The sequence below is a fragment of the Melozone crissalis genome, unplaced genomic scaffold, assembly GCF_028551555.1.
Source record: "Melozone crissalis strain CALT ecotype California unplaced genomic scaffold, PUWL_Pcris_2 ptg000056l_1, whole genome shotgun sequence".
Lineage (NCBI taxonomy): Eukaryota > Metazoa > Chordata > Aves > Passeriformes > Passerellidae > Melozone > Melozone crissalis.
The window spans coordinates 2,621,467-2,642,206 of NW_026535834.1; the positions used below are offsets into that span (position 1 = coordinate 2,621,467).

General features: G+C 45.0%; 1 protein-coding gene and 1 pseudogene across 1 annotated transcript; both read right to left on the reverse strand.

Moving 5' to 3' along the window:
* Nucleotides 1-1,532: 1,532 nt before the first annotated feature.
* Nucleotides 1,533-2,425, reverse strand: LOC128943778 (SHC SH2 domain-binding protein 1-like; annotated as a pseudogene).
* Nucleotides 2,426-18,615: 16,190 nt separating this feature from the next.
* On the reverse strand, nt 18,616-19,659 carry GPR132 (G protein-coupled receptor 132). The gene has a single exon (XM_054286936.1). The coding sequence runs from the start codon at nt 19,657-19,659 to the stop codon at nt 18,616-18,618; it is 1,044 nt and encodes a 347-aa protein (XP_054142911.1).
* Nucleotides 19,660-20,740: the final 1,081 nt, after the last annotated feature.

Here is a 20,740-nt window from a genome sequence, read left to right on the forward strand (position 1 = left end):
CGCGTCCGCCTGTCCCGCCCTCGGGCTTCGCCCCCGTAGGCTGTGGGGTTGCCATGGCAGCCGGGCCCTGCCCCTCGGCCGTGAGAGGCTGAGGGAGGCGGGGGCGGGGGCGAGGCGGGGCCGCCCCGATTTCAAATCGCAGCCAAGGGCCCGCGGTGCGTCTGGGCTCCCGGCCACGGGCTCCGGCGGGAACAGGTTCAGACCTGGCCGCGCTGCAGCCCGCGGGGAGCCCTGGCGGGGGAGAGGAGAGGAGAACGAGCGTTAGCCGCCCCGGTCCAGGCTCTCCCCGCTGTCAGGCGCCACTTCCCTCAGGGCCAGGGAGCCCCGGAGCTGCGCCCCGCGGGGTGACAGGAGGCCTCAGCACTCCATTAGCAAGGCCTGTGGCATTTCCTGTTCGGGCCCGGCCGCCAGCCCCGGGTCTCGCAGTCGGAGCTAGGAACCCGCGTGCTGGGGGCGGGGTGATGCCTCACAGCCCGCAGGGAGCGGCCGTCTGAGCACGAGTCAGCAGGGAGTGCCCAGATAGGCGAGAAGGCCGGGGGCATTCTGGCCTCTGTCAGGAATCGTGTGGCCACCAGGACCAGGGATCGTCCCCCTGTGCTGAGCACACCTGGAGTGCTGTGCCCAGTTGTGGGCCTCTCAGTTCGGGAAGGCTATTGCGGTGGCTGGAGTGTCAAAGAAGAGACCAGAGCTGGTGAAGGGTCTGGAGCACAAATTTTATGAGAAACAGCTGAGGCAGCTTATGGGTGTTTAGCCTGGAGAAGATGAGGCTCAGGGCGGACTTTATCACTCGACAATTTTTTGACAGGAGGGTGCAGCCAGCTGGGCTTCGGGCTCTGCTCCCAGGGAACGAGTGACAGTGCAAGAGAGAACATGGCCTTAAGCTGTGCTGTAGGGAGTTTAGGCTGCACATTAGGAAGAATTTCCACACAGAAAAGGTGATTAGGCACTGGAGTGGACTGCCCAGGGAGGTGGTGGAGTCACCATCCCTGGAGGTGCTGAAGGAAGACTGGACGTGGCACTTAGTGCCGTGGTCTAGTTGACAAGGTCCTGTTTGACAGGGCTCGATCTCAGAAGTCTTTTCCAACCTAACTCATTCTGTCCTAAAGCTGCCGCCGCCCTGCTGAGCGAAACCCCCTCCCCAAACCCTGCTGGCCGCCGTGACCCCAGCCCGATGCAGCTGCACATCTGCAAGCACTTAGGCCGCCGCAGCGTCTCTCGGTCGCTCTCCCGGCCGAGCCGCTACGTGCCGGCTGCTCCGGAGCAGCCCGGGGGAAGGAGGGGCGGCTGGCCCGGGCTGCCGAGCGCCGCACAGGCGGCGGCTGCTGCCTCCCGCCCCCGGGCGCGGCGAGACGGGGAGGGGAAGGAGCTGGAGAGAGGGTGGGATAGGCAGCCGGAGCTGGAGGATTGCGGCTGAGGTTCTGTAGGAAAGGCTGGGAAACAGCAGAGCTGGAGCGTCATACAGTAAAGCAGGAGGAAATATTTCCTTAGCACAACAAGATCTGCTTTTTGGGAGAAGACTGTGTCATCTCTTTTCACTTCTTCTGGCTCTTCTTTGTAGAAGTAGCCCCAAGTTAATTTGCAATTTCGTAGTTGCTTTCAGTTTGCTCAGAAATGTCAACTCTCTGCTGTGCATTCAGGCCTGCATAGGCCTGAAGCCTCTATGCAGTTTGGCCATCCCCCGACTGGGTGGGCTGTGTTCCCTTTTGTTCTGGCTGCTTGAAACATCCTTTACGTCAGAGACCATCACTGATCTGACCAGGAACACGGTATATCCTTTATTATTGTGGATTGCATTGTTGACCATGGTTGCCTTGGAAAATGTCATAATACTCATCTAAGAAGTTGTCTATAAGTATTCCCTTCTTGCAGCATTGCTCAACAGAGTGCATGCACTACCTGGATATATTTCCATAGCAGCACCTTTGGCATCACACAGATCTGAGTTTTTCATTAATAGCTTGGCTGATTTCTGCACTGTTACACCTCTGGTTTCAAACTCTAACACACAGTTCTCCAGGGTGGTTTTTCCATGATGGACATTTAAAATCCCCTTCACAACTTCATGTGACACTCACTTCAAACTGGAGGTCCTTTTACTGGATTCTGTACAGTCAAGAAAGATGTCTCCTTTCTTTTGTTTTACCACAACATAAAAGGCACAGCCTTTGAGTTCAACTGAATCAGCACTGCAGAACAGGCCCTCTAGAACTCAGTGACCAGGACAGATGATGGCTGTGTCTCCTTCATAACAGGCATTTCCAGCTGTCAGTGGATTATGGTGAAACTGTATTTCTAGGTCTTTACCACAATCAGCTACAAGCCCAGAATCACACCATGTTCTCTGATGTCAGAATGCAGCCTCAGTCAAGGCAAAGTAACACAAAGTAATCCAAGTTACCTTCCTCCCTGGTCCAGTCCTCCACATGAACTGGTGGAAGAGCCTGACGTGCTCTACAGCTTGTACTGTTTGGTAAAACTCTCCTGAGTCATTGTACACAACCCACAGCTCCCACACTGGTATCTGGTGTCCCTTAAGCTTCAAGGAGCTTCTGCTTTCAGAATTGAGTACTCCATACCAGCCACCCCAACAAGAATCTAAAACACATCTGTATGCCAGATCTCCTGCTGTCCACAGGTGCAAAGACTTTGTCCATACACTCAGCTGTGAACTGTGTCACCTCCAAAGTTTTGCAAAGTTAAGGAAGAGTTTTGACCCTGGGTTCTGAGCCAGAATTGGTTTCTTTCAGCTTGAGGTGGTGCCTCTGGAGAAGAATCCCAAACCAAGAAATTCCTGGGCCCTTATATCCCCACAGTCTGTGCACCTGATCTTCCTGCACCCAATGGTGGTTTATGGTCTGGAGTCTTCTAACGCCTCATGGAATTCTTTCTCCATGTCCACGTGGGCAAGCCGTAATTGTTCTTATCTCCCATCCTGGGGCCCTTCAAGATCTCAGCTCTTATCTGAAGATAGCCAGTCTTTCTCTGTTTACTCCCTTGCTTAGCTCTGCATGCTGACAAAGTTCACTTAAAGTTCCTTGACACACGTTTTGAGCAGGACCCACTCATGCTAAACTGTCAGCAAGTTACCATTAAACTTAACCCCAGACAATTAATTTCTAACATTGTAATCCCCAACATGCAGTCAGCCAAGATGTAATCCTGGTAATCTCTAAACTGCTTGTGAAACAAAAGACGGTCAGTGTGAAAAATATCTGGAAAAAGTACATTCCCGTTGGGCAGAGTCTTTCCCAAAGCAGTGCCCGGTTTGTCACGATGATGCCTTAGTCACTCCGGGAGCCATCACGCTCCTGGAGCAGACAGATCCAGGCTCTGCGCCTCGGCGGCTCCCGCAGGGCACCGCCTCCCACAGCTGGCGGCAGCAGGGCCCGACCCTCCTCCCGCGGCCCCCGGCAGCCCCTCCTCGGCAGGAATTCAAATAGGTATTCCCACAACAAATCCTGCAAGAACCTTGGAGCCTCCGTGGAGGCCCCTCTGGAGGCAGTGTGGGGGCTGTTCCCTGAAGGAGCACAGCTTGGAGACTTCATTTGCATTGCTCTTTCTAGTGATAGCATCATCTATGTAGAGTAAGGTACTAAAGTCCCCTCTCCTGATGCTTTTTTCTTTTTTTTCTGTATAGCTACAGTGAGAGGATCACAACATTTTTGTTTATGGTTTTTCCCCACAAATAACCTCTCCAGTGAAACTGGAGGATGTTTTATGGCTTAAGAACTACATAATCTAAGTTTCTGACTAAACCAGTGAAAGAAAAATTGTGAAAGATTCTCCATCTTCGTTAAAAATCTGAGAAACTAGTGATGTCTCCTCATTTGATTATAATCAGCAGAAAGCAACTCTCACATCTCACATATGTGAGAAACAAAACTTGAAAAGTCAAAATGGAAGAATCTGGACAGATCTTTGCAAAACAATGCAGCCTGAAGTATTTACTAGAGAGCTGGAAAGAGATGTCTGCAAAACTACCTGAAATGAAGAAAGTAACTGCATACAAAGAAAAGGAAAAAAGCGAGGGAATCACTGGCCAGGATTGTTAGTGAGAGGAATAGCAGATTTGTCTTTACGAACAAGCTGTGGGTATGCTGGTACATAAAACTAGCTCTGGAAAATAAAAGAACCAATGGGAAGGATTCCACTGATTGATGAATGGAAAAAGATATTTGCTTTTACAAGTAAACTTTAGGTTTGCTGATAAACGAAATTAGACATTGAGAGATGAAAGAAACAATGGGGAAGAAAAACCCCTAAATTCTGTAATAATTAAAAATTCAAAGGGAGGGTTATACATTAAAGGGAAATTTTTGGGGAATCTTCGGTGTCAGGTGTATCGGGGAGTCTGTACCTCTCAAGTACCTCAGCCAATGGGGAAAGAGAGAAGGGAAATGTGGCTGGGAAATTAGGTTAAAAATGATGCTGTGTCCTCCAAAAATTCGAGAGATCCTAGGGGAATGTCCCATGGCCTCTCCCTTTATTTGAATAAAGCCAGAAAGGACTCCTCTGTCTCCTTTTTGGACATAAACCTCTGGTGTTTGTGTGTTAATATTGCTAACATCAGGAGAGCTACTATTACTTCTAACACCAATCACTTATATTTTTCCCCACATAGTCCTACTACAATACATCTTGCACAGCTCTAATTCCTTAAAATATCTAGTCTTTTTACAAGACCATATTTTAAGACTTGTTGAAACTTGTTTGTAGTTCAATCTCTCTCAACAATATAATCTCTATTCTATAGCCTTCCTAAATCAACACACCTTATCTAAGTGTTTACAAATGTATAAGATTGTGTCAACTTTCTATCAGATTTTAAGAATTCTTGACAAATACCTTTCTCACAAGAGCATATACCCAAAGCTTCTAGACAATTGGAAGGCATTGCACCTAGTAAGACACTGCAGAGCAGCCTGCCTGCTGAGGAAGTGAATAACATGGGTGACAGGGACAATGGTGCAAATCAGCTCAGCAGGTCTCTCCTGGGAAGCTGGGTCACCACTGACATGCAGCAAGATCTCCAGAGCGAGTGGAAATTCTGAAGGGATTTAAAAGCACTGGCAGCCTGTATAAAATATGAATGGGATGCTCTCTTTGTCTGAAGCAGGAGGCAGCAGGGCTGGTGTAACAGGAGCAGGCATTGCCTCGATCTTTCCAGCCAGGCCTGAGGTGTAGATCCATCCTCAGCACATGGAGGCAGTGATTTGAGCTGCAGCCTCAGCCTCAGAGCAGGAGGGCCGGCCCGAGCGGAGCTGCTGCCTTGAGCTGCTGCCTTGAGCTGCCTTCCCTTGGCCGGGCAGCGGATGCCTCGTGCTCGGCGGAAGGACGGGCTTGGCTTCAATCCCTGCCTGAGAGCTGCGTGTCTCCAGCCGTGCCGTGCCGTGCCGTGCCGCCTCCCCGAGCGGCGCATCCGCGGTGCGGGAGCTGAGCCACAGCCAGCTCCGGCTCTCCCCACCCCGCAGCAGCTCCGACTCTCCCCATCCCGCACCCGCAGCCAGTCCGGCTCTCCCCGTCTCGCAGCCAGCTCCGGCTCTCCCCATCCCGCACCCGCAGCAGCTCCGACTCTCCCCATCCCGCACCCGCAGCCAGCTCCGGCTCTCCCCGTCCCGCACCCGCACCCGCAGCCAGCTCCGGCTCTCCCCATCCCGCAGCCCGCCCGCAGATCGGGAGCCCTGCCCGCCTCTCCCTCTGGCCGCGGCTGGTACCGGCTGGTGTGACCTGCGTGCCACGGGCGTTGGAAAGCAGCCACTGCTCCCTCCCTCCCTCCCGCCCAGCCCCCTTCCTTCCCGTCTGGAGCAAGCCTGTGCTGGGCTGTGCTTGATGCCTTGGGAGCTTTGCAGCTCCTTTCTCAAAGCTGCTCAGGCCCCTGCTGAGCTGGCCAATCTTTCACACATTGGCTGTGACGGGAAGGCTGTTTAGAGCTGGATAATGTTTATAAAACCGCAGAAATTAACAGAAATGCAGTGTCCAGGAGCACGGCTGACACCACCCTTTTAAAAAGACAAAAAACCCCCAAACCCAACAAAACCAGACATGACTCAGCCCTGAACTGGAAGCTGTGAGCTGTCGCCAGTGCAGTGCTCTGCTCTGGCTGGCGACTCTTTGAGAGACAAGGTGTGTTAGCTCAAGCTCTGTGCATTACCAGCACAACTGCCTGTGATTTGGAAGAGCTTTTTGGCTGTGATCCCACTGGTTCAGAGCGGGGACAGAGCTTGCTTGCCTCTGCCTGCTAAAAACAACGTGGACTTGTTCTGAGTCTGTATTGTTACTCTCATAATTACTGTTTAATTAAAGCATTTAAGATATGTTTGTCTTTTTAATTTTGCTCTAGAGTAGGGCAGGAGGCCCATTCCTAGCACACATAGTTTCCTTTAAGCCCAACCTGGCAAATTCTGATTACTTCTGAGATAGGCAGCATTATGAATCAGTCCTGAGTGCTTCTGCAGACAAGCACATTCCTGCAGCAGAGCTCCCCTAAAAAATCCAGAGGCAGATGGAAAAAGAGCTAAGGAGTAATTAAATGTGGCTGCTCCTCAAGAAACAAGCCTGTAGTAGCAGCTCAGCTGGGCCCCATAAGCCAGGTCCAGGAAACAACTTCACTGTGTTCAGTCTGCAGTCACAGTGCACTGAAATGTGAGAGAAAGTGGTTTTGGGTCGTTGCAGTGTGTTAATGCATGGATCACCAAAGGTGGCTGGAACTTCTCAGCCTTCCGTGAGGGTAGGCTTCTCCTCCACTGCTCTGGGCCTGGCTGTTACTCCTACCTGTAGGAAGGATTAAACAAAGAGCAGTGGGCAACTGGAGCCTGTAAAACAAACCAAAAGGTTTGTAATAAGCGAGTGAACATTTGTGGGCTAACTGTAGCTTGATGTTGGATGATAATGGTGCTGGCATCAAATGTTAGTGGCTTACAAAATGAGAATAGCACAGTCAAGAGCACTCATCACCCCAGCTAATCCATGCAGCAGCTAATACATGTCTTAATATGGCACTATTGGCTCAGCTGGGGCTTAAAAAACTGAGCAGTGGTAGTAGGCAGGTGATGGGAGGGGCGTGTGGCTGTCAGCACAACAATGGCAAAGCATTCTGTTCCTAGGCACAAATCTGTCTGCCTCAGGCCGCCAGCCTCAGGCCTTGGCTTTTATGGCTGTATCTGATCTATCTGCAAGGAGGCCATGGGGATTAGCAGTGGCATGAGCCAAGAAATGAGTTCTTTGTAAGAACTTGTACAGACGAAGATACTCTATGAGCAAAAAGCAGCCCTGCTGTTTTTACCCAAGCCAGCTAGTAGCTTTATGGAACCAATAAGAAATTGCTAAGAAGTATTTGTGTGTTTTGATTGCAGGAAATAGAGTGAAGACAGGACATAGGGAAGCAGTTAGGCTTGCAGTAGTCCACTCACTCTCTTAGCCTGCCTGGCTAAAGTGGTTTGGTTGGAGTTAAAGACCCCTCACAGGCCCTCACTGTTGAAGTCAGTGACTATGAGTTTCCTCTTACAGTGGAAAGGCACTGAAAGAGAGTGCCCTCATTACGGTATTTGTTTAATCTCTTCAGCCAGGACGATGTGACAAAATCAAAGTAAAAATCAGTGTTTTCAGCAGGATCTACAGTTGCCAGCCAATTCAGAGAATGTGTTCTCCATGGCAGGTGAAAAGTGTATTGTAGTGGACATTGGCAGGGAGGAACAAAGCCCATATGATACCAAAGCCCAGATGATACCAAGTTAATGACAATAGGAACCTCTAGGGACAAAGCACCATGCACTAGACCAAACAGCAAAAGTCTCCAAATGTTGCACTAGCAGTCAGCGAAGATGGATTTTTAAAGTCCTAAATGTCCTTTGGTGTTTTATTTTAAGGTAGCTCATTGTGATAGTTCAGGTTTACGTTTGTGAGGGACAAGACTGTTTTCTTGTTGCGAAAGTGCTGCCTTAGAAAGGAATTTTAATAACTAAAAGAACACAACTACTTCTTAACAGGGATTTTTTAAATGTACATTTTAGATACTTGAGTGCCATGTTATCTGGTGCTGCTTAAAAATATGTGTTCTGTATCTAAGCATAAATATCATAGGCTATGACAGTTGCTATAGCAACTAAGCATCTACTATTAAATAGCACCCACAGGCTGAAAAACCATGTGCAGCCTGCCAGTACACAAGGTATTCCTTTCTTTTCAGCCAGCTAAGAACAGTATTTTCATCTCAGGAGCTAGTCTATTTCTGATGAATGTGTTTGTGCTGGTCATGTGAAGATCTTTTCTCCCCCATCAGCTCTACCTTCCTTTGAAACAGCAGATACTGTAAGAACAAAATAGCCTGCAGTGGTTGCAGGCTGAAGAAGTTAATGAATAATTCCTTTTTTTGTATATTTTTGAACATACATTAGAGTGTGGCTTTCAAATCTTTTAGTCCAGATTTGAGCTTGCACCTTTTCTGTTCTGCATCTTTTGATATGACAGTGTTTTGCTCCTGAAACCAGCCTTTCAGGAGGCACCGTGCTGTTCCTACAAGCCGTGTCCTTGAAAATTACAATATCAGTGGGAAACTAATTTCTGCAGTCATGGCAAACTGGAGAGTTATAATTCAAAAGCACAGTTAAAACTAAAAAAAAACTTTTAGGAATATGTGGTGTAGTTATTTATTTTTATGCTTACCTTAAAGTTGGTAAGCATTTGGACCATGAAATCTATGGGGGAAAAGTAGAAAAATAAGAACACTGAGTTTCATATGCAATAATAATTCTGGTGGTTGAGACTTCAGTAACAAGCTGTTGACAATTGTTTTACATTTTCCAAACCAGAAACGCTATTTTCTTTAGACCCATCATAAACAACAAGGAGAATAAAATGAGGCATCAGTAAGAGAAATATGCTGGTTATAGAAATAAATGCTTTATCTGCAAATTAAAATGACCCTCTATGAGCCTTGAAGAGTAGAAAGCAGCTGTGATGGCTTATTGGAGTGTTTGGATTGTTTCCAAATTTTATTTGAGAGTCTGATGAATCAATAAGTTAAAAGGAAAGTATACTGTAGCCACAAATTATTGCTGATGTTGATTTGCTGGTGGCTTAGCAGAATGCCGTAGTCTGTAAAAATATAAATTATAGTAGGAACAAAACAATTACAAATTATTAAGAGTATCAAAAAGTGAGGATAAGCAGTAGGTAAAGTAAGGCATAAAAAGGCATATTAAAAACGTGTTTTTTTTTTCCCAAGAGAATGACTGCTAACACATGTGTGCCTTGTGTTTAAATGGTTAGCCCAATTAGAAGCATGACTATGAACAGAGATAACAGGCTGGGAGCTGGTCTTGTTCCCTGCTCTGGTCCTGCACCTCGATGGGAATGACAGCCTTGACTTTTGTAGCAGTAAAGGAAAGTTAACTCCTGTCTCCTGGTGGCCTGCCAGTAGCCAGTGGTTTCCCAGCAATCATTTCAACATGTCTCATATTAATGGAATAATAAATCTTTAATTGGTGTTACTTACAAGTAGCACCAAATGCCAATAGACTTGGGATAAAGTCACAGGAGCTGTTGTGAGCAGTGGTGCAGGATGATGTGGAGAGAGGTTTGCTGAGGCAGAGAGGCAAAGTGGGGCTCATCAAAGAGTTGTTTAGAATTTGCTGGGTGTTTAGATACTGCATGGAGCTCAGCTGAATGCCTTAGATGGTCTGCCTGCCTCCTGCCACTTACATCCTGTCCAGGGAATCATGGACACATCCTGGCAAGTTCCATCATCCTCCATTTTTTAGATTTAATGCAAGGGAATTGTCTCTTTCTCCCTGTGATTTCCCTGTTTTTCTGTTTGTTTTGGTTTTGTTTTGCTTTCTTCTTGTTTCTCAGCTTGTTTGTAGCCATCCTTTGCAAAAGGTTGTGTTTCTGCCATATTTGGATAAATAGTATAGCCTGATCTTGTGTGTGGCTCAACAGCTATTTGTATGGTGAGGATAAGCACACAGGCACACTCCTCTGTGCAGACTGTTCTACCTAGGAGCAGCACAACCTCTTACAGATTATGTTTACAGGATGTGAACTTTAGGGATATAAGGGGTCCTAATGTTTTTTTCTTTCACTGTGAAGTCCACCACGCTCGGCAGGAGAAATAGGGTAGAGTCTGGTGCCCTCTTGTGACTACATTGAACTACTGGAAAAACATTATACTCTGACTTTAAAGCGGTCAGAGCGTGAACTGCCCTGGAAAACCCAAAGAAATTGATTCTAAACAAAAGCTGGAAGTATCGAAAAGAGTGAATTAACCTCTCAGTATTATTTCTGAGATGAAAATTCTACGTGGTTCACAATAGAGGCAGTAGTCACAACTCAGAGTTGACTGATATACTGAATATTTCAATGACATGTTGCTTTCATAAAAACTTTTCTTCATGCTATTCAACTAGATATGGTACTGAAGGATGGACAAGTCAGAGTTATACATTAATATTGCCCTACATAATGGAAGATTATGTCCAAGCTACATTTCTAAATTAAAAACTTCCAAAATTCTCCAAATTCTGGGAGGTTGAAGTCATGATCTGAAACTATGGTCCAGCAAAAAAAGTTCAGATTCACATTCAATTTTCTGCAGCCTTAAGGGAGGAGGAGGATGGTTATTTTCATGGCTTTGGTTTAATTTCACATTGATTTATTTGGAATGGGTTTTAGTATCTCCAGGGGTAAAAAAAGAAAGAAAAAAATTACTTTCTGGGATTTCTGATTTCTTCTACAGTGTTATTTTTCTGAATTTGACTAAGAACTTTTTCTAGTATCTGAAACTGAAGAAAAACATTTAGCATAATTTCCAGCTTCCCCAGTCTCATGAGAGGGGAATATTTCTGGTCAGAAAAGGCAATGACTCATCCTTTAAGAAATCAAGAAGTGTCCACTCAGCCTCTCTAGGGAAAGCCCCATGCTGAGTTATAAAAACACACACACACCTCTGAATTCTGATTTTGTGTACAGTGAAGTCACCCACTGACCTTTAGTTTCCCATCAAACTTTTCTGACTTTACAATCTGCCTGTATCTGCTTCACGCCACTGTGTACAGAGGAAGATTCTCATTTCTCCTCTTCTTGTTTCTGCTGAAACTTCAGCTTTGTTCTTGATCTAGAATCTCCTAACTTTTGCTGGTGGGCCATTCCCCCACGTCAAGACAGCAAGATTTGGTGATACTCTTTGAGTTCCCTTGCTGTTTAATGTACTTTTTTCCTTCCCTTTTCCATATCACTCCATCCAGTCCTGAGTTTAGTGTGAAACTTGTGGATTTGTCCCCTTTGGGATACAGCTGTACCTGACAGTGATGCAGTGATGCACCATTCCAATGAGAGCCTTATTTTAGGGAGGATTTGAACAAAAGAATTAGAGACAGTTAGAAACCATACATGCAGCTAAACAGAAAATTACAGGATTTTTTATACCTTATCAAATGTCCTGTATCAAACACACTGCCTCATCACCTATACATGTCAAACATACTAGAATGAAAACTAACTGCAGTGGGTAGTGTGAGCCTCATTTTCTTGACTTATTTAAGAAAGGTAACCTCTGCCCCCAGTTAATCAAATTGATAAGTAATAGTTCTGTTGTCTCAAGTGTGTCAGACTCACACTGTCAGAGACTTCATTCCAGAAAATTGGTGCTAAGGAAGTGCTTCCAAACTCATGAAAGTAGTGTCAGGAAGGGAAGAGCTTGAGAGGCAGGGTCCACATGGACAGATCTTCAAGAACTAGGGATTTTAGAGATTATTGCTGGGGGCCTCCTGTGTACAGCACTGCAACAGTGCTGCTGGTGTCTTCAGTCCTGTACCTTGACAGGTACATGAGCCTTGTGAGTGCTTGGCACTGAGTGTTTCCAGTCTGGAAACCAAATCTGCAGATCAGTATCACTCTTATCTTTTGAAAACAACAAGACACCTCCAAACACCAGAATATCACAGTGAGAAAAATCCCAGCAAAATCCCCAAGGGTCTAATGCCCATGTAACCAGAAGGAGACACAAAGTTAAAATGAAAGCCTGTGTATATTTTCTTCTGATGCCTCAGCATAAATAGAAGCAAATAAAGTACTTTGAATCTGACCCTGAAAGTGCTGACTAATTAGAATTTGTGTTTTAATACCTCCTATCTGCCTCCACACTGTTCTCTGCTCCATTGCAGTAAGCTCTGAATATGCATAGACACACCTGCTCACACTTTCTAGGATCTCCTGCAAGGCCTTGTATTTTAAACCAAGAAGCCAGACAATGCTCAAGGGAAAAAATTTCACATTTTACAGATGGGGAACTGTGATACAGGCTGCTGCATTTCTAAGTAGCTTTCTGAACATGGATATTTGCATATTTGTTCAGAACATCTGTGACTTAAGGTTTACAAGGTTTTTAAGGACTTTGTATATCATACAGCACCCACTTCCCACAGTATCTGTCTTCTTTTTGATTCTTCATTGCCCTCAAGAAAATATTTCAAGACAGACCTTTGAACATAGAGGGATGCTCTGTGATCATGGGCTGCAATGCACAGGCCCTGTCACTGACAGAGACTACCAAACAGGATGGATCATTTCATGGTGCAGTGAGAGGTTGCTCTTGCAGACAATATTCATGTGATGCTTTGTAAAATTTTTACCACATCTTATCATATGTCCTCAGCAGACTTTCTGTCTGAAAGGCTGGTTTTTGCTTCATCACCTCTGAGCCTTTCTTACAGGATAGAGTAAGAGTGTAAAGACCTAGAAGTTCTCAGTGATGTGAATTACAGATTAGACATAATGAGTTCAGATCCCTATTCTTTCTTACCAACAGGTCATGATGGCAGCTACTGACAGCTGTTACCAGGGTATTAGTATGAGTCCAGTTTGGGATAACATTTCTCTTTTTGTGCTTCACATTCTTGTCACTCTGAGGCCGTGCTGCATCCCTGCTGCAAGCAGAAGCGCCCTCTCCTGTGCAGAGGTTCATTTTGCAGGGAAGGAGGGAGAGCAATGCCATGCAAACCACCCACTTCCAGCAGGCACCGAAGAGATGGAGAACTGGTGACAACTGGTGTCACATCCTCTAGACCCGGCTGCAGAACACATGCTGGGTGTTCCAGCTCTGGGGATGCTGGCACCTGTATGCTTCCCTGCATGCCGGAGAGGTAAAGAATTATTGCATCTCTTTGATGCAGTCCCCCACTCTTATTTGCTACTGTTAGTTTGTGCTGGTTTGAAAAGAAGATGGGCATTCCAAACTGTCAGGGAACTTTGGCATAATTTCACTGTACAGAGGAAGTTTCCTAGAAGACCAGTCCCACAGTGTGAGCTGTAGAATGACAATATCTTCACTCAGAAAAGCTGTTAAGTTGTGGATGTTTCTGAAAGCCTTGTTCTGAGTTAGATTTCATCACTCACCACCCAGCAGAAATTTGACATTAGGTTGACATGAGTACAACCTAATGTCTGTACATGTACAGTCATGAGGTGACCAACTGCACAAGAAACTTTGTCACACATGGAGAGTCTGAGTTCATGCCTGTGGGGTTTTGCCAGCTTTGTAGCAAAATTGTAGCAATCCTCTTGTGGCAAAATTTAATACAGAACATGAAAGCATTTCTTAGTCAGGAATAGAGTTTTATAAATGAGTTACCCTAAACATTTACTTAAAAAAAAATGCAGTCTTCAGATATAACTTAAAATTGATGAATAAGCAAACAAATCACATATATTGTCTGCAAAAACTAGTCTGGCCAGCTCTAGTTCATAGCCAGAAATTATTCACTTCATGTTTTATAGTCATACTTAAAATAATCAGCAATGAGGTTATCTCCCAGGTACATTATAAGTGTCTGAGACACATGTAAAAATAAAATAATGTTTTATTTATACAGTAGCCCACTCTTCTTTTAGTCAAATGATTGAAGTTATACCTGAGTAAATGCTGAGTACAAAAGAGTGAAATTTTCTAATCCCTTACACTAGTGAGCAGCTAACCCGCTCTGCACCTTATGTATGGAGACCTGGCCATCTAAAGACCAAATTGGGAGGCACAGCCTTGGTTTTGTTTTGTATTCACTCTAACTCATAGCTTGGACTGAGTTGAGGAGGTTGGGAGCCAGATCCATATGGGTACAGATCCAGATGGCTGTGTTGAGAACTGCAGATCTGATGCAGCAGGTGAACCTTTCTTCACAGCATGAAGCAGTCCCTGTGGGCTCACTGGTGGTGCGTCTGCAGGAGGAAAGGATGGAAAGACCCACACAATCAATCCACCCCCAGGTCTGCTCTGAACAGAAGAGTGCCCTTTGCTGTGTATCTCACACTTGTGCCACTGCTGAGACCTTTCCTTTGCCCGAGTGGCACAGTCAGGTACTTCTGACAAAAAATAGATTGTGTGTGTAGTATATAGTAGAGATAATTCATGCTATTAATGTATAAAATATTGTAAAATCCAAATTACGTCTTTTGGCCATCCTGGCCGGGAGCAGTGTCTTATTCATATACATCGAGTTCCCAGCACGTTAAGATAAACATCGGGGTTTTAACGTAAGAATAGAAGTTTCCAGGTCGATAATCACTGGCTTCCCTGGGTCGGGTTGGGTCGCTGGGCCCACCTAAGAGTGATTATCGCCTTGCTGATTACATCTTCCACGATAACCACCCTGATACATGTGAATACATGGCTTCGCCAGAATCGACTGACAACATCGGGACACCTGGACTGAACCTTTGCGCAGCTCTGCACATGTAAAGCCACGGTGATGCATGTGAAGAGACACAAAGAACATTTGGTTATCTCTGCCTCGGGCAGAATAAAGTGTATAAAAACTTGCTGCGAGGCAGCATTCGTGAACTGGGCAGACTCTGACATTCGGAAGTCACATCCGTGTGTTCACCCAGCGCCGATCCCGGGCTCGACACTGACTCTGGTGGTTTCGACAACCGAACTTCAGTCTCGCAGACAAATTAATAAATCTTTGCTAAATTTTCTTATAAGTTTGGCTCACGACTTGGTCATTTATAACAGTGTACTTGAATTACCAGACAAGAAACAGTCACTTTTTCTGGTGGGATATTTTAACAAGATGGAATGTTTCTTGATGCCCTCATTCAGCCATAAAGCTGCTTTTCGGTTTATCCAAAGAACTCAGCATGTGCAGTTTTCCCATGTGGATATGTTGCTTGGTACCAGGCCCCTAACCCCTTCAGTAATCTATCACAGAATATTTTAGTTTGGAAAGCATCTCTGGAGATTATCTAGGTAAATTTTTAAATTAGATCAGGCTGCACAAGTCTGTCACTTCTAAAGCTTTTGTTTCAGAGTGTGGCTGAACAAAGAAACTCCAAGGATTTTCATGAAGAGAAGATGCAGAATGACATAGTAATTTAGAACAGCGTGCACCTTCATTAAGGCAGCAGAACTGTAGCTGTTGCATCAGACCTTTATAATCCCTGGCCCCTGCATCTGTGCCACTGGGTTCTAAGGTTGGTTCACAAAATTGTAGAATATCCTGAGTTGGAAGAGACCTACAAGGATCCTCAAGTCCCAACTCCCGACTCTGTGCAGGGCACCTGAGAGCATTGTCCAAATGCTTCTTGTACTCTCTCAGGGTTGGTGTTGTGACCACTTCCCTGGGGTGCTTGTTCCAGTGCCCAGCCACCCTCTGGGTGAAGAACCTTTTTCTAACATCTGACCTAAGTCCCCTCTGCCTCAGCTTCAGGACATCCCTCAGGTCCTGTCCCTGTCACCAGAGAGAAGACACCAGTGCCTGCTCCCTTGATTCCCACCATGACGAGGTCTCCCCTCAGACTCCATGCTGAACAGACCAAGTGACATCAGACACTCCTCATATCCTCCCCTCCAGAGCTTTGACCATCCTCATGGCCCTCCTTTGGTTATTCTCAAATAGCTTGATGTGGCAGTGTGTTTTATGAGGTCTACAGTTGTTTCAATTGCAACAGTTAGTGGTTCAATGTTAATTAAACAAAATGTTTTCATCCCTGTACCCCCGTTTTATCCCCTTACAATGGTTTCTCCCAAGTTGTTTACCCCTAAGTTTTCCCGCCCTTAGCCGCCACTCACCCTGCCTGTTTCCCTGCTCCTCTCTCCCTTCCTTCCCTGGTGTAGACCTGTCTATCTAAGCTGTGCTGTCCCCTTCCCTTGTCCATCAACCTAGATCCATCCCTTTTGTTCCTGAATGTTTGATGCCCTGGTTCTAACAGTTGATTTGTTTTAGAGGCTTCTCCCTCCCCTATGTTAACCCCATTGGTCTTGTTAGATCCCATGCTCCTCCCTGAGTGTTCTCCCCTTGGTTATGTGATGTTCCCACTCTCTAAAGTAGCCTCCTTTAAAAACCCTAGCCGATCACTGTTCCCTTGTCACTCCTCCCTGACCCATCTTTGAATTAAGCTTCATTGGACTGCATAGAGTGTCCTCTCCTTTGGCTCTTTCCCTTGGGATCCTGGTGTTGTCGTGCTGCGGTGTCACCCACGGCGCTGCACCCACTGCCACCTGAAAGGCCTGGGTGGAAGCTCAGGGGCAGCCTCTCCTGTGTGCCCCTCTGGTCACTCAGGGAGCTTTGCTAGCCAGCATTCCAACACTCTGTGACTGCAGGAGAGCCACAGTTTAATGTCATCTTTATATGGTGGCTCCTAAAACTGCACGCAGGACTTGAGGTGAGGCCGCAGCAGCTCAGCGCAGGGCAGGACAATCCCCTCCCTCAACACTCACTCCTTATCAGAGGAAAATCATCAGAGATATTTAAATTAATCGAGGTCAATAGCTAATGAGTTCAGAAGCCTGTACTTCTGGTTTCTTCTAAATTCACTGCTGCTTTTCATTAAGGTTTGATTTCAGACTATGAAAATCCTGAGGTCGGGTGGTTTGCATGTACATCTTCAGAGATGAGTCACCAGTGCTCTGTCTGGCAGGGGCTGTCAGCAGCCATGTTCTGCTGCTGCTGCAGAATTCTTCAGCAACTGAAAGTTACAGATACTCAGCACCTTGCAGCTCTCTCCATGATTCTCTCTTAGAGAATTTGATCTCTGAGATGCATATAAAAATAGAAATCCAGAATTTTTTAATTAGCACCTCAACAGAATGTCATGTTCTTCCAAGGAACAATCTCCAATTTAGTATTATGTGGACTACTTTTGAGGACAAAGCCATTTCACATATAAATACCAGAGGAGTCATTCAATAATTAAAAAATGAAATATGTAATAAATATAGTAAGTTGAGGATATATAATTTTGGCATAAAGGTTCTTTACAAAAGTGTAAGAATATATAAAAATATAACATACAAAGATATCTATGGCAGTTTTAAGATAAAAAGTATTGCATTTATATTAAGACTGGTTAATATTAATTCAATGCAGAAATGTCAATGTCAATAACAATTTCAAAATGTCACAGGAATACAACACCACAGATTAAATGGAATGATGCTATGAAACACTCTACAAACTCATACTCAAAATGGTTCATGATCTGTCTGTTGAATCACATAAAAATATGAAGAAATTGTTTAGGTAAACATTGCCAGATTTGTATCATTCTTATTTTTTAAATAGTTGCTAGAAGGCACAAGGTACTACCATCAACAAGTTATTCATAATAGAAGTGACAGCAGCAACAGTGGAATTTGCCCCAGCAGGTCTGAGGGAGTTCCAGCTGTGGGGAGGAAGGACTGTGCTCTCCAGACTGCCAACCTTCCATACCATCTGTGAGCCTACCCATAGCTTCTGCACACTCCTGCACAGTAAAAGTGGGATCAATAACAAAAGGGAAGGGTTAGCTTAGTCAGAAATGAAACACGAGTTCAGCAAACATTTGGGGATGGCATAAAAGCAGTCCCCGACTCCACTTGGAAATGTATACATTTTCTGTATATTTCAGTGCATTCTTGGTCTGACTACAAAACAAGTAAAATTTGCTAATTGTAAGCTATCAAGCATTAGAACTGTACATTTTAGGAATTTCAGGGCAGTGCAGAATCTTGACTAATGCAGCAGCAGTACTGTTGGTCTGTGTTATCAGGCATTTTTTTTGCCATCTAATTCTCCTGGAATGTGTGATGTGCCTGAAGTCACATGCTAGCATACGAGGAAAATGTTCACTCATTTTTAATATTTTCCACTGGTTAACCACAAACAGTAACAGCAGAGGGATGTATGAGAACTGGAGCATGTACCTCCTCAAGAAGCAAAAATTTCAACATTAAGAACAGTAAATTGTTCTCCTCTACAATGCTTTTAAAAAAATTTGCTCAGATGTTAAAACTGGTTTTATTTCATATGAGAAAGAGTCAGTCCAAAAAAACCCCAAAAGATCCAAATTTTAGTCCAAGTAAATTACTTCATTTATTTCACATATCCTTAGCAAAGCAGTGTTTTCATCAGTGATACTGGTGGACAGAGTTTATTGTAGGAGACAAACAGAAATGTGAATTATTGCTCCCATAGCATCCTCAAGGAGTTAATGGCCCATGCAGGATATGCAAGATGATGTCAGCATGTAAAAACTTGTGTCCTGCAGCTGGCATTGGGAACTTCTTATTTGTTCCAGCAGCTACCAGCTAGCTGCCACTTTCCTGGTCTCTGCCACTGGTGCAGGCCTTCTGAATGTCAGATGAATCTGTTATTTCTTTGAGTTTTCTTTACTTTGGCCCTCTTCCTCTGATTCTTTTAGCGTTTCCAACTTTATGTTGTCAGTATTGTGATCGGTGGATGAATTTGGCTTGGATGAGTTCCATCTCAATCTTCTCAGGCTCCTATAGCAGTCATTTCTGACGTTTTCACTGACCAGAACGTAGATGATTGGATCAGCAATGCTGTTTGCAGTGGCTAAACACAGAAACGCTGTAAAGGTTGAATATATCTTATTTTCAAATGGACATGGGCAGTCCTGATGAAACATAAAGTATATGGCTCTTACTATGAGAACCAGATGATATGGAGCAAAGCAGATCACGAAAATAGTAATAATGGCAATAGCAACATGCTTCACTTTGGCTTTCTCACGACAAGTCAAGCTGCTGCTTCTTTTTGTAGCTTTGAAAATTTTGCAGTTTGTAAAAATCAGGATCAGGAGGGGTATGAAAAATCCAAACAGGAATCTAGCACAGCTGAAATAAGCCAATAATAAGTCAAGGGGCACTGTCTCAAAGCAGGTTTTCACCTCTGTACAGTTTTGCCCATTTTCCATAAAAAATACCGGCGTGTGGATTCCTGCAACCACAGTAAAGAGAAAACCGACTATTATGATGGCATTTTTCTGTTGTCTTCTTCCCCTTGATTCCAGAGAATGCACCAGTGCCATGTAACGATCCACAGAGATGCAGCACAAAAGCAGAATGCTGATGTAGATACTGCAGAAAAAGATGAATCCTGTTATCCTGCAAGCAGTGTCACCCATGGTCCACTTGTGCCCATTTTGCACATAGATAATCCAGACAGGCAAGGTACATAAATACATCAGGTCACACAATGATAAACTGAAAATGTAGATGGCAACTACTATATTCCTTTTGATTTGTACAAATGTCAGCAGAGACGTTAAGCAATTTGCTGGAAGGCCTATTGCAAAAACAATGCTGTAAACAGCGACCAGAAGTGTCTGACTCTCTTGATAAGGAATTTCTGGGCAAGTGGAGTTACAATTTTCATTTAGACAGCGTTCCATTATTCTTTCTCCAGCTGATATTTCCTAAGAATCAGAAGACAAGGTGGAAAGTTAGCATTGCATCACTTAAAAATATGTCAGTAAAGGTTATGGTCCCATAGGTGCCAACTTGACATGTTTGTGGAGCAAGTGTAATGGAGGATGTTTGAAAGGTTCCTCCTCAGACATGAACTGAGAAAGAGAGGGTCACAAGATCCCTCCACCTCTGAGAGTTGGGCTGGATTCTGGTGGCTATGTGGAAGCTCTCTCAAGGGGGATCTGAAGTTTTGTCCCTGGACATAAAATCAACCATCTCCTTTTTGTCAGTTCCCATTCTAAAATAGTGCTGTAAATGCTAAAACTGCCATCATTCCTCATGCCAAGTGTCACCTGCACCCAAAATGTCACATGGGGATCAGTCTACAGAAATAAGGCAGATGAAGTTGCGGACCAGCTTAGACATATTTGAAAAAAAAGTTGGGTTCAGTATTGTCCCATCTTCAGAATGACAGGAGAGAAGAATCTTCACTGTTGTGTGGAGAAGATGGCACAGTACTCCGACCAGTGACAGGACCTGAGGGAATAGCCTGAAGTGGTGTCAGGAGAGGTTTAGGCTGGCTATTGGGAAAAGGTTCTTAACACAGAGGGTGCTTGAGCTGGCTTTAACTTATGAGCATGGTGGATACAATAAGAGAGGGCTGGTGGTGATGCATTTTTTGCTGCCTCTAAGCATCTGCCACCTTTGGTGGAGGAGGAGTGATGTCTTCTGGGCCACCTACCAATCTGCTGTGTAGTGGGGATAAAAAAGGTGCTTGATTTCAGGGTGAGCAGTGGTTCTCTGCCCAAGCCTCGTCTGTGAACTGACATACAGAGCTTGTCTCTGACTCGAAACATGCCTGGTGGTGTGAGAGCTGCTGTACACTGCACACCACAGAGCTGCTGTACACTGAACACCTCAAAGCTGCTGTACACTGCACACCACAGAGCTGCTGTACACTGAACACCTCAGAGCTGCTGTACACTGCACACCACAGAGCTGCTGTACACTGAACACCACAGAGCTGCTGTATACCTGCACACCACAGAGCTGCTGTACACTGAA